Source organism: Tubulanus polymorphus, chromosome 12, assembly GCF_964204645.1.
Source record: "Tubulanus polymorphus chromosome 12, tnTubPoly1.2, whole genome shotgun sequence".
In the NCBI taxonomy this organism is placed as follows: Eukaryota; Metazoa; Nemertea; class Palaeonemertea; order Tubulaniformes; family Tubulanidae; genus Tubulanus; species Tubulanus polymorphus.
The window spans coordinates 3,782,002-3,796,870 of NC_134036.1; the positions used below are offsets into that span (position 1 = coordinate 3,782,002).

Here is a 14,869-nt window from a genome sequence, read left to right on the forward strand (position 1 = left end):
TAGAACATAGATACACAAGATTCCAGATTTTATGGGTTTTTTTTCTAAATTTTGTTTCAAGTATATTCCCGACGAGCGCCGGAAGTTGGCGGCGCTTTGAACTTCCGACCTCGATGAAGAATTGATGACCTCGACCCGGTAGCCGACGGGGTGAAGGTCGTACGTGTGCGCGCGGTGATGAACGAATATAGGTATATACGTGTATATATATATATATATAAGATGTGCGGAAGTAATTTGTCTATATCTATCTACGAAGAAGGTCGATCTGATCAGCTCTTACTCGAAATTCGCATTTATAATCAACGGGGCCTAAGAGATCTTTTTGCTCGTCTTTTTAGACGACTCGCTAGAAACGCCGTTAAAATACCGAGTTATGAGTCTTGTAATGCGGTTATCAATCTGGAGCCTCTTTATCCCTTTGAATATTCGTAACTTCAACAGCGACTGTTCTCGCTAACGAATCGAACGCCCAAGGGACTTCACCTGAGATGCTATCGATGAAAAATGAACTTCAGACGCAAGATATTAGACGTTTTATCAAAAACTGATCGTCCCACCTCTGACATTTCTAATTGAAAATGATCTATAAACATCGGACATTTAATCAGAAAGTGATCGTTAGGACTTCCAACACTGAAATAATGGCGATTATCGTAGGGGGTGCTTCAAGGTTGCAACTTGATACCCGCATAATAGTCTCCTAACCAAAGCTCGATTTTTTTTGGGCGAAATGAAATCCGACTGAACGAAAAAAAGCTTCGTTTTCCCTTCTGAATCAAAGTCCAATTTTTCGACGAAAAAATAGACAACTCTCAACAGTCTAACACCAACAACTCGCTATAAGTCTCGAGACCCGAGGCCCGATTTCGCGACAGCCGAATTTTCGAAGAAGAAAAAGAGGTCCATTCGATACCGATGGTTACTTCATGTTTTCAATGAGCCCGCCGTTTCGAATTAAACCGTCGTTTCAGACTCTCGAAAAAGGTGGTCTTTGGTCCTGATAGACGCTAAACGGGGCCTCGAGACCTCATACGGGCTGTACGCGCGGCGTACGCGTTAGTATTAATTCGTTCTAAAAACGAGCGGACCCGACTTTTGATTCAATGAACTAATTCGTAAAACCCGAACTTTTCTTACTCAATTTTCATTTTTCATCATTTTTTTTCAGATAATCCGAACGAGTTTCGTAAAAACCTACGTCGTATAGCGAATTTTTCAGAAAATTCGGAGATTCCTGATTCTCTAAATACAATAAATAATATTCGAAGCGTCGGTTCTTTTCTCCTTATTTCGTGTTTCCGTTTCAGAGAACAAAAAACCGATCTCTCTTCAGAATGTCGGACAAAAATTCTACCGTATTTACTTTTTTTTTCAGTGAGATTAACTTTTATATATATAGACTCGGCTTTACGCTACGATGGTGTCTCCAAAATTAGTAACGGACCCGGTTCAATTCGACTCGCAGTTAACTGGTCGAAAATGAACTTATTCAACTCAAGGTTTGACTCACAACTGTCGAACGGGCCGGACAGTTGCATAGTTGTGAGTTAGAACTGAACTCTGAGTTAGTTATTTCCTGATGAGTTAACCGCGAGTCAAAACCTAGAGCAGAAGACCGCGGAACCGGGTCCAGAGTATTACACGATCTCCGTCGACGATCCACTCGTCTAAAACACAATTGAAACGAATTCATTTACTGAAAAAGTGCCCGTGATAATCTGAAAGTGACGTCATGCGGGGATTTCGTGGAGGGAACCATCGCAAAACGGAGAGGGTAGGAAAGCGGAATCCGACCGATTCGGATTCCGTACGAGGCCTACCGTCCCAGTTAACACGGGCCGCAATTATATATCTATAAAATCATCATCATCATCATTTTACGTCAACAACGTTTTGAGTATTATTCGATTTTAACGAGAATTCAACAAGAATTTTCCAAACTTCATTTCGTGTATACCTAACGTTTCCGCCGTCCTCGTCCGCGTCCGAATCCGTCCATTTACGAATACGCCGCAGAGGCGTGCGCGAGTCGACGAAGTTGAAATACGAAGTGAACGAGAGTGAAATTGATAAATCCGAAACTTTACGTATTTCATTTTTTTTGTGCCGATATTCCGATTACGATAATCCGAACATGGTATTCCGAATGTAGCCGACTCCGAACGACTCCGTCTAACCGACTCCAAATTGACTCCGCGTCGCCTGATATTCGCCCGCAGTAGCGCCGTTACGTTCGCCGCCAAATCCGCATTCGATTTGACTGATAAAACTCGCTGATTTTCCGTTCCGCAGTGCCCCGTTTGATATTTCCATTGCTTCGAATTAGCACTCGCGGTGAGCCGCGGTTGGGAAGGAACGGCGAGGACCCGCGACGCGTGTGTATACGAACGGAGGTAGAGCAGACCCTGGTAAGCGGGTCTTTTTTCAACAGATCTCATATATACGTATGTTATTCGAAATATTTTTCGTCATATTTTCCCGGCATCGTGTGTATAATTGGACCAGCGCGCTTTTCAAACGTTCGAATTTTGTGTCGCGCGCATGTTTTTTACAATTCTCATCATAAATCTATTTTCATTATTATTTTCATTACCCTGGACTCCTGAATGATAATTTACGATCACCATCGTCATCGTGCGTGGTGCGTGTGTGCGTGCGTGCGTTCGTCTTGCGAGGTAGTGTTATATTATATATTAAGTGTGACGTATAATTTCACGTCTGCACAACGAGGACTCCTCCGCGATCTACAGCGGCAAGCGAGGATCCGTCAGGTGGCGTACAGCGTGCGCGGCAGGACGTCGACGACGTCGTCGTTCGCTACCGTGGTAAGCGAGGATCCGCCATGTGGCGCCAGCGTCGTCAGAATATCGATCATTCGCGGTGGAAACGGGCCACGACGCTAAGCCACTGTGACGTCCTACTATTGAGCGCACCACCTGGCGACGGGAAAGCCGGAGTCCTCGTTCGATCGATTCTCGACACGTCTTTATCTATAGACAGAAAACGGGTGAGAGGAGGAGAGAATACATGAGAAAAACAGTTTACATCAATAATAAAGATCACCCGCATATCCGAGATTGTTTACCATCTAATAATAATAATAATAATAATAATAATAATAATAATAATAATAATAATAATAATAATAATAAAAATAATAATAATGATAATGATAATAATAATTAATAATAATAATAATAATAATAACACCGTTACGCGTGACTGGCGCTGTTTTAAAACCCGAGATATTTTTCATGTCTTTTCGTATCCACGAAATGACGATTATTCGTCTTTTGATCGCGCACACAAAACCACGACCACGCACACGGTCGCGCACACGCGCGTTTCATTTAAAAAAATTAAAACCCGAGATTTTTGTTGTATCGTGTATTTGTCACGGTTATTTTTTTCCGTGTCAACTAAAAATGCTGCTGCTGCCGCTACGAGTACGAGAGATTTCACTTCGTTATTTTTGTTTTTCAATTTTGTTTTCACATAAATTTTCATAATCGTCGCCGTTTCGTCCGCGCGTTCGGTTCGTGTTCTCTCTCTTTCACACGGGACACTGCTCGGCGTCTAAGTGTATGCCAGACGCCAGGTGCGAATAGACGACGCTACCGGTCGACAGAGGGCGCTGCGGTAACCGCGGAGAGTTGGTCGACGCCGCTGTCGGCGTACACGTTGAGGTAGAGTGTCGATAAGACGTATTGTTGCCGTTGTTGCCGGCTATGACGACGACGTTGCTGCTGCCATGGGGATTGCCGTTTATGTCGCCGATCTGCGCGTCGGCCAGGTGACCCGTAGATTTGCCGTTAGCCGACTCGGAACTGTACGAGCCCATGCCCGAGTCGGCCTCGTGGTCGGCGCCGCCGCCGCCGCCGCCGCCGCCCGCGTTGCCGATCGCCAGACGAGGTGAGTCCGGGTCGTTGCGATTGACGCGGTCTTCCTGAGTTGAGAACGTCATGTTGGCGCGGTGATGTTGTTGCTGGTGCTGGTGGTTGTGGTCGTCTTCCTGAGTGTTGTTTGTTGTACTGCTATCGACTGAACTGTCACCGCGGTTCATTAGACCCATGTCGTACGTCGAGTCCGTCAGGTCCTGTACCTGTAAGAATAACGGGAAAACTAACTTTTTTTTTGAAGCGCCTTGGAAAATCGCACATTTATACTGCTTGATACTGTCCACAGTAAATGATGTGATATGAATTATAAATTGACCCGGCCAGTTATGAGAAACAAGGTTCATTTTCATAACCTTAACTCTATCGGATGCCTCAGTCGATTACCATGCGAGACGGTATCTAGTGTCCGTTTGATGATAAGCCCTTCTTTTTGAATACGAAAAATCTCACCATACTGACGAGCGTGTGTAAATATATAATTACCTGAACCGGGCCGTTACTGCTGCTGCCTTCTTCGTCCGAAATCATCGGCTGACATTGCGGACACTCGTTCGTCAAACCTTGACCGCCAGGCGGCGCTTTCACCATGCCGTTGGCGCGCACGCGCATCACGTTCGGGCCGCCGTTGGCGATCGACGCGTGGTCGCGGTCGAGCGTCGTAAGCATCGGCGTCAGGCTGCCTCCGTCCGCCAGTTCCAGCGACGCGTGACCGGGCGCGCCCGCCCCGCCGGCGCCACCGCCGTGGTATCGCGATACCTGAGTGAACATGGGGTGCATCTGTTGCGAGTCGTGCTCCCGATGAAGTATCGGCAAACAATATCTACAGGGTTAAAAACGAAACGATGATTAACAGTTAAATGAACGTGTGCGTCGGCACAGGTCTCAATGCCGGGGCTAACTTCGGTTATCGCTGTTAGTCGACCATATAGTCAAGTAAGTAAAACCGAATGTCAGTTAGTCGGAACATAGTCCAGAATGGTCGATCACTTGCTGTAGTTCGGACGAATTTTCAAGATGGCCGACATTGTGAAACGCGTTATGACCAAACTATAGCGTGTTCGGTTATTAATTCCGACCACTAGTCGACTATCTACGAAAACCGAAGTTCGGCCAGGAGTCTTGAGGTACCGGTGCATTTCCGCTAGATGGCGTGACACATTGAAATCGTTTAATGAGAAATGTTTATATTTTCTGTTGTTTTGTAAATATTGTAAATAGTCTCCCGTCATATACCATGGAAACGGTTGGAGCGTAAATAATTTCCTTAATTCGGCCATGAATTACATTGTCTTTTTTAATGTTCCAAATCAAGCGATATTCAAAGAGCTTCCCCTTTAAATACATAAACCTAACACTGTTAAAATATCACATTATTACTTGATGCAGTACACGTCATAAAAAATCCTAATTAAACTCACTAGATATGAAAACGTTGGCCTCGAATAACTTAAGTAAATCACAACTATTATCACTATATTCGATGAGCATTTTTGTTTCGAATGTTACTTTCATTCCACCGCATAAATGTTTGTAACAGTCTATGTACCAATGTTTCGGCGATTTGTACTCGAGAAAAGTTCAATATTCGATTGGCAAAAAGAGAAATCGATGTCTAATGATTAAGCGGATGGCCTGTATCATTGTCGGTACCTCGTAGATAAACGAATAATAGTGAAGAATTAATGGGTTAGGGAACGAACTAGACGACGAATATAGATTTCCTTACTTGTTTCTCATGAGAATAATTACGATGCAAATTATGATACAACCAACTCCAATCGATGAACCAATGATAATGCCCATCGTTTGTTCATCCAATCCGTACCCTCCGTCAACGGGTAGAACTATGCGTACAAAACACAAACAAATACATCTTATTACAAGGACATTTAGGTAAGTAAAATGATGGGAAATGCTTCGAGAAGAATGCGAATTAGTGGACAAACCGCCCTCCCTGGATAAATTACACCTGAAAGCATCGTGAGACTCAGCCATTTCCCCCTCGTAGGGATATGAAATTGATGACATTGGGAGACTTTGCCGCATTCCTCCCTCACAGGGATACAAACCTGATGGCATCATGAGACTTTGCCACGTTCCTCCCTCGCAGGGATTCGAACCTGATGGCATCACGAGACTTTGCCACGTTCCTCCCTCGCAGAGATTCGAAACTGATGGCATCGAGAGACTCAGCCATGTTTTTCCTTGGCAGGGATTCATACTTACTGGCATAATTAATGCCTACAACGTTTCTAACCCCACGGCAACTCGGGGTAAAATCGAATCAAGCCGTTTTTTACTAACACGTACCTGCGGTAGAATTGAATGAATTGTGACCCGTATTGATACACCTGCCTTTACACCGAGTGACGACCTCGATCACCGGCGACGCGGGACCCTCACCGGCTTCCGTACGCGCCCGCAATTTGAAGAAGTATCGCTGATTGATGACCAAGTTCGGAACTCGAATCTTCGTCACCGAGCCTAGCGTGCAGGAAATTAAAACATTATATATATATATATTTAGGGTTATGTGTAGAGGGGAGGGCAAGCAGCAATTATGATCATTCATTTTTGATATGTGAAAATATAAATTACGTCTATTATAAGCCATAACCTGCAGTCGACTAATGCTGACCTCGAATCAAAAGAATCTCCAAAAGATCTTTTTGGGCAGGATAGATGGTATTTCTTTAGGGAATAGCAAATCCGGATTACGAACTCTCCTGCGGCCGCTTCTATAAGGTTACTCCAATTTCGGACTTGGAAGGGCGTATTCTGGTGGACACGAACGCGCCAGAAGAGAATTCCCGAATCGGCACGAGACCGATGGAAACCTATACCGAACACTCAACCGGCTGCTTGTATCGAGTTTACAGATTTAGCCATTTCGAAATAGGTTATTCCGGACGAAACGAACGTATGTGAGAAGAGGATTTCAGAATCGATATACTACTGACCTGCAATCGAAACCGCAATAAATTCACGGATACTGAGCCGTTTCCATCGCAAGTTACGTACCGTTAATCCGCGACGTCATCTTCCACTCGAGTTTGTTCTTGTCGACGTCGTACAAGACGATGTACGACGTAATGACGCCGTTTTGACGTTTCGGCGGACGCCATATGAGTTCCACTTCGTTCGAGTCGATCTGACGATAATCGAGATTCGTAGGCGCCCCGGGCCCTGCGAGCGCGCGCGCGCGATAAAAGAAAAAGAACGGATAAGATATGAACTCGAAGATCGTAAGGCATACAAAAGAATAACGGCATTTTCTGGCTGGCGAAAAAGGCCATAAGTCAGCCATCTTGATCGGGTATCTTTATAACAGTATCAAGCGAATTAAGAGGGCTGCAAATCAGCTATCTTTATAGCCATCTCGCTGACATGATTTTCCCACGAGTACAAACGTTTGGCTACAACTCGGCCATCATGATGACTATCTTGATGGCATTTTCCAGCGAATGAAAACGGTAAGTAAGTCATCATGATAGACCATCTTGATCGAATTTTCCGGCGATTCAAAATTGCCACCGGTCAGCCAGCCATCTCGAAAGCCCCTTAGAGTAACAGTGCAATTCCGATGACTGACATCACTCTGCCATCACACTTTTCAGTCGTGGAAATGGGTAACCATATATTAAAACTTACTTCCTTGTCGCGTGCGAGCTTTCGTTTTCTTGCTGAACAATCCTCGTTGAGTATCCGTTTGTGCGCTGACCTGAAACTCGTACCACGTGAACGGTTCGAGGCCGGCGATGACCATCTCCGTGTCATCGTTGTCCCTGAAATATAGAATTATTCACCCTAGATTAACAAATAACCCCCGTATTGCGGTATCACTGGTTTACATTAAACAACCTCTCAGTAACTGACCCCTGTACCGCGGTATTTAATCACTGGTTTACATTAAACAACCTTTCAGTAACTGACCCCTGTACCGCTGCATTTGAACACTGGTTTACATTAAACAACCTTTCAGTAACTGACCCCTGTACCGTGGTATTTAAAAACTGGTTTAAATTAAATAACCTTTCAGCAACTGACCCCTGTACCGCAGTATTGGAAAATTCGTAAATATCGTAAAACTTACATTTTGATATAATTCATCGACCTTTTCTGTCCAGGTGTTTTCGTCATACAACTGTAGAGTATTGTGTAAGATCTCACGGGTTGCAGCGTTAACGGTTGCCGCCAACGTAACAAGATTTCACTTTCACTTCGCGCTGTCGCCACCAGATTCGTAGGAGCCGCCGGGTTTTCCGAAATGGGCGACTCGTCATCTGTAAGACATTGAAGATAAGCGAATGATGTCATTAACTAATCATGATTTTTCTGAATCGTTGAAATTATTGAAAATGAGAGGGTCGTCATAAGTAACTAATCATAATTTTACTGAATCGTTTAGGTAATTGAGAATGAGAAGGTCGTCATTAGTAACTAATCAGAATTTTACTGAATCGTTGAAGTTATCGAGAATGAAAAGGTCGTCAATAGTAACTAATCATAATTTTACTGAATCGTTGAAGTTATCGAAAATAAGAAGGTCGTCAATAGTAACTTATCATATTTTACTGAATCGTTGAAGTTATCGAGAACGGGAAGGTCTTGGAAGGAAACATCCAATCACATACCGTTCAGGGGGAAAGTCTTAAAACTCTTCTTCGCCACTTGCCCGTCTTCGTTCGGCGTCAGCGATTCGAGACTGACCTCGTACAGGTTGCCGGCTCGAAGTCCGACGATGCGATACCTGTCGGTGTCCGGAGGCAAATCGATCGGCGGCATCGACGGCGTTCCGTCGACTTCGGTGATCGTCAAGCGATACCCGGTCACAGTGTACCTGTCGTCCTTTATGATCGTCCACGAAACGTTCGCCGTGGTCGTGTTCGCAGTGATTTGCAATTCTGAAAAATTAATTGTAAAGCAAGCCCTGAAACGTGTTGGCTATCCCACCATTGAACACGGGATGAAAGGCCCCCTTAGAGACCCCTTACTAAGTCCCTTTAAATGTGAATATTCTACTTGTTGCCGTGCTACAGCTGTGAGTGTAGAGCGGGTTCACCGAGAACCTATTGCGTCTGTTCTACTCGCTGCTCTCCCGCTACAGCTGTGAGGAGAGTAGGTTCACCGAGAACCTATCGCAACTGTTCTACTCGCTGCTCTCCCGCTACAGCTGCGAGTAGAGCGGGTTTACCGAGAACCTATTGTGTCTGTTCTACTCGCTGCTCTCCCGCTACAGCTGTGAGGAGAGGGGAATTCACATATTGCGTATGTATATTTACCGCTGATGGTGTCCGCTTGTAAGACGGTCACTGTATGCCAGGGGTTTGTCGATTCTGGTAATTGTTTCGGAAAACCGACCCTCGTTCCCGGTTCAACGCGTATGTCGTACTTATCTCCCGGTATCAAACCTGAAAGTGAACGAACATTGATATCAATCATAGCCGCAAGCCAGCCATATCGGTTTCCTGTGCTAACCTAGTAAAAATCTGAATCTAAATCCCGGGATAACTTGGAAAATTAGTCAACGAAAATAAAAGCAAAGTCTATAGACATATTTCCTATAGCCAAATACTATGTATCTTGGCATAATTTTGTTACCATAACTTAATCATTTTCAAACCCAGTCTAGGAAAATCTTAAAAGTCAACGAAACAAGTCCACGACGCAGGGAAACAAGGTAACAAGAGACAGAAACATGTTCCCGAGCAACATGTTTCCCTGTGTCTTTTGTGTTTACGAGAAACGATAAACATGTCTCGGGTTTTCCGAGCGTTTCCCTGTGTCTTATGATAAACGGTGTTGGTAACAAAAGCTTCCGAGAAAAAACGCGTTTGATTCCGTGTTTCCGAGTCGAGGCTTTAGACATAATCTTAATTCCCTGAGTCGAGGCTTTAGACATAATTTTGATACCCCGTCCTGCGCTCCGTAGTCGAAACGATTACCTTTTATCGTGTACGATCTCCAATGAGTACCGACCACGTTCTGATGGTGTTGCGCGTTGTCTCCGTGGTGGCGATAGAATATCTGATACCGGTCGACGATGCCTCGCGCTTTCGCCAGCGGCAGCGGGTCCCACTCGACGGTCACCTCTCCGGACTTGAAGCTGAATACCGACGTAGGCGGCGATGCCAGGGGTACTGAAATGACATTTCGTAAGTACACATTCAACCTCGAGTTCATTTCTAAATCAAACTCTAAGTTATCGTATGGACAAGTCGTTAAAATGAAGAATGCCTCGGGTATTGGCCGACTTTTACTTCCCAAAATTCCGGATTATAAATCCAGATCTCTCCATTGGCCGCCTCAACCAGGTTTACAGATAAATGCTATTCCGGAATAAGTATAGTGCGCGTAATTCTGGTCGAAATGCGTCAGAAGAGAATTTCGGAATCGGTAGTGACCAATCGAAACCTACCTGACATATATATTATTCTTTTCTTTTAGACTGAAGGCGGATGGTATACAAGAACCGCCCGAAATATTTCTAGCATATTTAGATAAACATTTCAAGTAACAAGTAATAGACAGTAATTATTTTCCGAAACAAAACAGATTACTAACCATCCGGTAAAGTTGCTGCCCTGATATACTGCGAGTGATGGCTGCCTCCGTGATTGGCGTGGTAGGTCACGATGTAAAACGTGTAGTTCGTGAACGGCTCGAGGTCGGTGACCGTGTAACTGGTGTCTTGTACGACCTTCTGAGCTTCGTTTCCACCTGGCGACGAGAGATAGCAGAAGTCAAAATACGAAAAGCAGCAACGGGTCCCGATCGATTTAGAAAATCATCGAGGGTCCGCGACGATATCAAAATATCGCCGGTATGATTTTGCAAATAGCATACATCAAGTTTTTGAAAAAATATCGGAATCAAATTCTTTACAAATATGGGAAGTAATTACGATAAGAACTGTTATATATCAACGTATTCTAGCATACTTCTCTCTATTTTTTAGGCGACCAACTGAATCCGGTTCCACAGTTCTGAGTTAGAGTTAACTCTGAGTCAAATCTTAACACCGAACTGTGGAACTGGGTCCTGTATATCATAAGGTGACTTATAGGGCTCAGCGGGCCGGGTGTCAAAAATTCTCCCATTCAAAATAATTACAATATTTTAAAGATACACATCACGTTGATAAAGAATCTCACTTTCTATCTGTAGGAGAATATAAGATAATTGTATCTGTATATAGGATATCTGTATTATTATGTCCTATTACCGATGAATATCGAAATCTTCAAAATATGCAAAAATACTTGTTCGCCAAACGAAAATGCCCGCCATTAGGGGCCGTGCCGATCTCGTCAATATACTAACAACCGTTCTGATACTGACCCGAAGTTCGTTCCCAGTGCAACGTGAAACCGATTATGCCGGTTTGATTGACGTCCGACCAGGTGATTTTGATCTTCGTCGAATTCAAGGGCGTGGCGACGATCCAGTTGGGCGGCCTCGGCGCATCGGCTGAACGAAAACAAAAAAACGAAAACGAAACGAATCAAGAGCGGAAATATGGAGCAGTTCACATAAAGTGTAATTGAAAGCCGGATATTTTCTTTTGTCACAACGAATATCAAGCTCCTTACGTTTGACGATGATTTCCAGTTTTGCCGAAGCGATCGCCTCGCCGGCCGGGTTCGAAGCGATGCACTGGTAGTAGCCGGAATCCGCCGGCACCGAGTACGAAACGACCAGATGATACTTGCGCGCTGCCTGCAAAACGAGAACATAGAACAAAGGCGTTTTAAAGCTATCGTGTATCAGGGGTCGGACTGGTGAAATCAGGAATTTTCACATTTTTTCACATCCAAACAATTGCCTTTTCAAAAGATTTTTTTAAACTCTTTGTAGATTTTTCAGATTTATTTTGTCGAGGTACCATTACATCAACAGTTACTGATGTAAATTTTGACAGATCAGTGTTCTCCACAACGCATGTTAGAGGAACGGCCACCCCCTCCATTTTTACATCCACTCCTCTGAAAATCGGCCACCCATTCTAGAATATCTGCTTCGCCTACCAGAAATAGAAGATTACCCAAAAACGAAGCTGAAGTTTCCGTATATTGGAGGAGAAAGCCTTGCAAATTTCAGTTACTACGATGTTATACGCTTAACAATCAACGCAGTCCCCTTAAGATTCTTGCACGCTGAGAACACTGACACGTCGAAATAAAACTTCTCAAACTCGAACACTTCTCGTGCGTGTATTCATAGCCGATGACATATCGGACACGGACGATCGGGACGTACCTTGATTCGTCCGTTCAGTTTGACGGGTAGCCCGTCTTTCAGCCAGCGAATGTTCGGCTGCGGTACACCGTCGGCCGGGCAGACGAAACGAGCCGTTATCGACAATATCCGCGACAGATCGAGTAACTGTTTACGCATGTAGGGCGCAGCTGAAATGTAAATTGACAAATATCAGATCCGGACCGAGGACGCATTTTTCAGTAGATGCATTCGGGATTTTGAATGAAACTTAAAATGACAAAAAAAAATTAAAGGCAGACGGCTGACCCAGGACCCGGTCTCGAAGATCTCGAATCGGATTTCGCAGGACACTTCATATCCTGTACAGGGCAATTTTTTACAAACCAATTACCAATAAACAGGTGCCCGTGTAGCATAATTTAGCCCCCCCCTCTACACTTGATGAATATAATTTACACCATAATGTTTATAGATAGGATACAAAATCCAGCATCCAGCTACATAGTTCCGAGTTAGAGTCGACTCCGAGTTAAGATTAGTTCATTTTCAATGAGTTAACTCTGAGTCGAATGTTAACTCACAACTGTGGAACTGGATCCCGTAGATTAGACTATAAGGAGGGGCCTTTAGTAACTGAGAGATAGTTAATACGAAACAGGTCACGCAAAAAGAAAAAGTTAGGAGATAGAAGAGAAACGTACAAACTCAAACACGCACTCAGTCGACCCTCAAACAGACAACGTCCCACATTTCAAAATGACGTTAACGTCATTGCAAAAAAATTATAAATGTTACTATAATCATAGTTTGATTATGGGATATACGTACTAAATGTATATAAAATGTCGTTTTTTTTTGCGGATCGAAATATAAACAAATGTCGAAAGTTACGAATACCAGGCAGCTTTATCGGCAGAGATGATACAATGTTATCTGGCGCTCGTGACATACTTACATTGGGTAGTTATGAAGGCAGTACTGTTAATGGCTCCGTACTGGTTCCTAGCATGGCAGACGTAGCCCCGGGTGTAACTGTGGTCCAACGCTTTTACCTGTAAATTGCCACCTAAATGCTTCAGACCGGCCATATTGTCTAACGTACTGCCATCTGCAAAATGGGAAAGTATGCGTTCATCATTTCGAATCGAATACGTCGTGTACGAATCGTTGAGTTTAGGGCGTGTTTTTTTTCATCCGATATTATCTTTATTGCGAAGTTTATGTTCAACGCAAGATCCTTGCTATTCAAGGCGGCATTCGTGATGCGGGATAAGGACGGAACGTTAGGGCAAACTCCCAATTCGTGGCTTCGCACAGAAGCACGCTTTACTCACTGATGCTAAATACTACAAAGCAACAGGTTTGGCAAACGTTCACCGATTTGGCCCGATGATTTTGTTTGCCTTCCGGAGAATGAAGAATAGCCAAAAGACGAAAGAGCACAAAAAGCACGCTTGGTCGAGTATGCCAAAAAGGACAAATTGTAGACGTTTTAGGCAATCTTTGATTTTTATGAGTTTTCTTACTGGCATTTGATGGCCGCGTTTGGTTCGACGTGTTGATTGACGAAAATTGACGTGACGGAAAACCTCGCATAAACTGGGACGAACCGGAACCGGCAACATTGGCCCGGTGTTAAGAATCGGAAAATGATTTCGGTTTTGTCCGAGAGTTGAAAGTCTGAGTCGGCCTTGTCGGAGTTAGGCGAGGTATAGTTCCCCAAAAGAGTCTTCATTTTGAATTATGGATTCTCAATCAGCATCCCAAGGGGATAGAGAATCGGCGCAAAGGCCGGGATTGTTACCTAATTTGGTCCACGTGATAACTGGTGTTGGAGACCCGCTCGCTAAACACTCCAGAACGACGACATTGCTGATATTCACCGTGTAGTTCTGAGGTCTGACGAGAAAATGTGGTCGAGATCTTGGTGAGTTGTGATTGTTTTCTGAAAGACAAAAAAAAACGGGCTGAAAATACGGAAAGATTAATAACCGACCGTCGTTACATTCCTCGCTCGAGGCTATTTACGAGAACTTTCAACCCGAGATGGCGTCGCGGGACTTTGCCGCATTCTTTATTATAGAATCCGATGGCATAGCGAAACCTCGCCGTATTCCTCCCCTTAGGGCATTCAACGTCATGGCGCTACCAGTCTCTGCGCGTTCTCGTTTTTATACCGATTACGCAGCTAGGATTGGTCTAATACTGGGACCATCTATTATGATCTTAATTTTGCCACATTCACCCGACATAAACATTCAAACCCGATGTCACCGCGAAAGCTTAAGTCCCGGCACAAACCCCGGCCATAAACCGAGAGCCCGTTGCCCGGCTTTGCCAAACAAAAGGCCGACCAATCATGGAACGGATTCTCAGAAGTTTGTTGAAGTTAACCAGTGGATGTAGGCAATAATGTCGGTATTATGATGGTATTAGTCCACAAGTTCCACGGTTTTGATTTAAGATTTGACTCGGGGTTAGACTCAAAGCTAACTCGAACTCAAACACTTTGGAAATGGATCCAGTTAACCCGAACCAACTGTTAGGCTATCATTAACATCACCGTATACATTTTTTTTTTTCAAATTGAGATCAATCTACCGATAGTGAGCTGTATATCACTGCTGTGGCGCCCTCTGGCCATGTTGACGGCGCGGCATCTGTACGTCCCGCCGTCCGACTCGACAACATTTTGTATCTGTAAAACTCCTGAGGGTAAAACGGTGTATCTGAAATGAGAAGAACAG

General features: G+C 44.2%; 1 protein-coding gene across 1 annotated transcript in view; it reads right to left on the bottom strand.

Moving 5' to 3' along the window:
* Nucleotides 1-3,556: 3,556 nt before the first annotated feature.
* LOC141914194 (protogenin B-like) overlaps nt 3,557-14,869 on the bottom strand; it is a 38,916-nt gene continuing 27,603 nt past the window's right edge. The window contains exons 5-21 of the mRNA XM_074805461.1: nt 14,724-14,851; nt 13,927-14,067; nt 13,078-13,230; nt 12,162-12,310; nt 11,495-11,621; nt 11,244-11,372; nt 10,467-10,622; nt 9,848-10,042; nt 9,185-9,313; nt 8,537-8,806; nt 7,996-8,185; nt 7,554-7,687; nt 6,924-7,088; nt 6,213-6,386; nt 5,629-5,746; nt 4,386-4,722; nt 3,557-4,105 (exon numbers count right to left, since the gene is read on the bottom strand). Of these exons, the coding sequence (XP_074661562.1) occupies nt 3,557-4,105; nt 4,386-4,722; nt 5,629-5,746; nt 6,213-6,386; nt 6,924-7,088; nt 7,554-7,687; nt 7,996-8,185; nt 8,537-8,806; nt 9,185-9,313; nt 9,848-10,042; nt 10,467-10,622; nt 11,244-11,372; nt 11,495-11,621; nt 12,162-12,310; nt 13,078-13,230; nt 13,927-14,067; nt 14,724-14,851 (3,244 nt within the window). The remainder of the gene's footprint in view (nt 4,106-4,385; nt 4,723-5,628; nt 5,747-6,212; nt 6,387-6,923; nt 7,089-7,553; nt 7,688-7,995; nt 8,186-8,536; nt 8,807-9,184; nt 9,314-9,847; nt 10,043-10,466; nt 10,623-11,243; nt 11,373-11,494; nt 11,622-12,161; nt 12,311-13,077; nt 13,231-13,926; nt 14,068-14,723; nt 14,852-14,869) is intronic.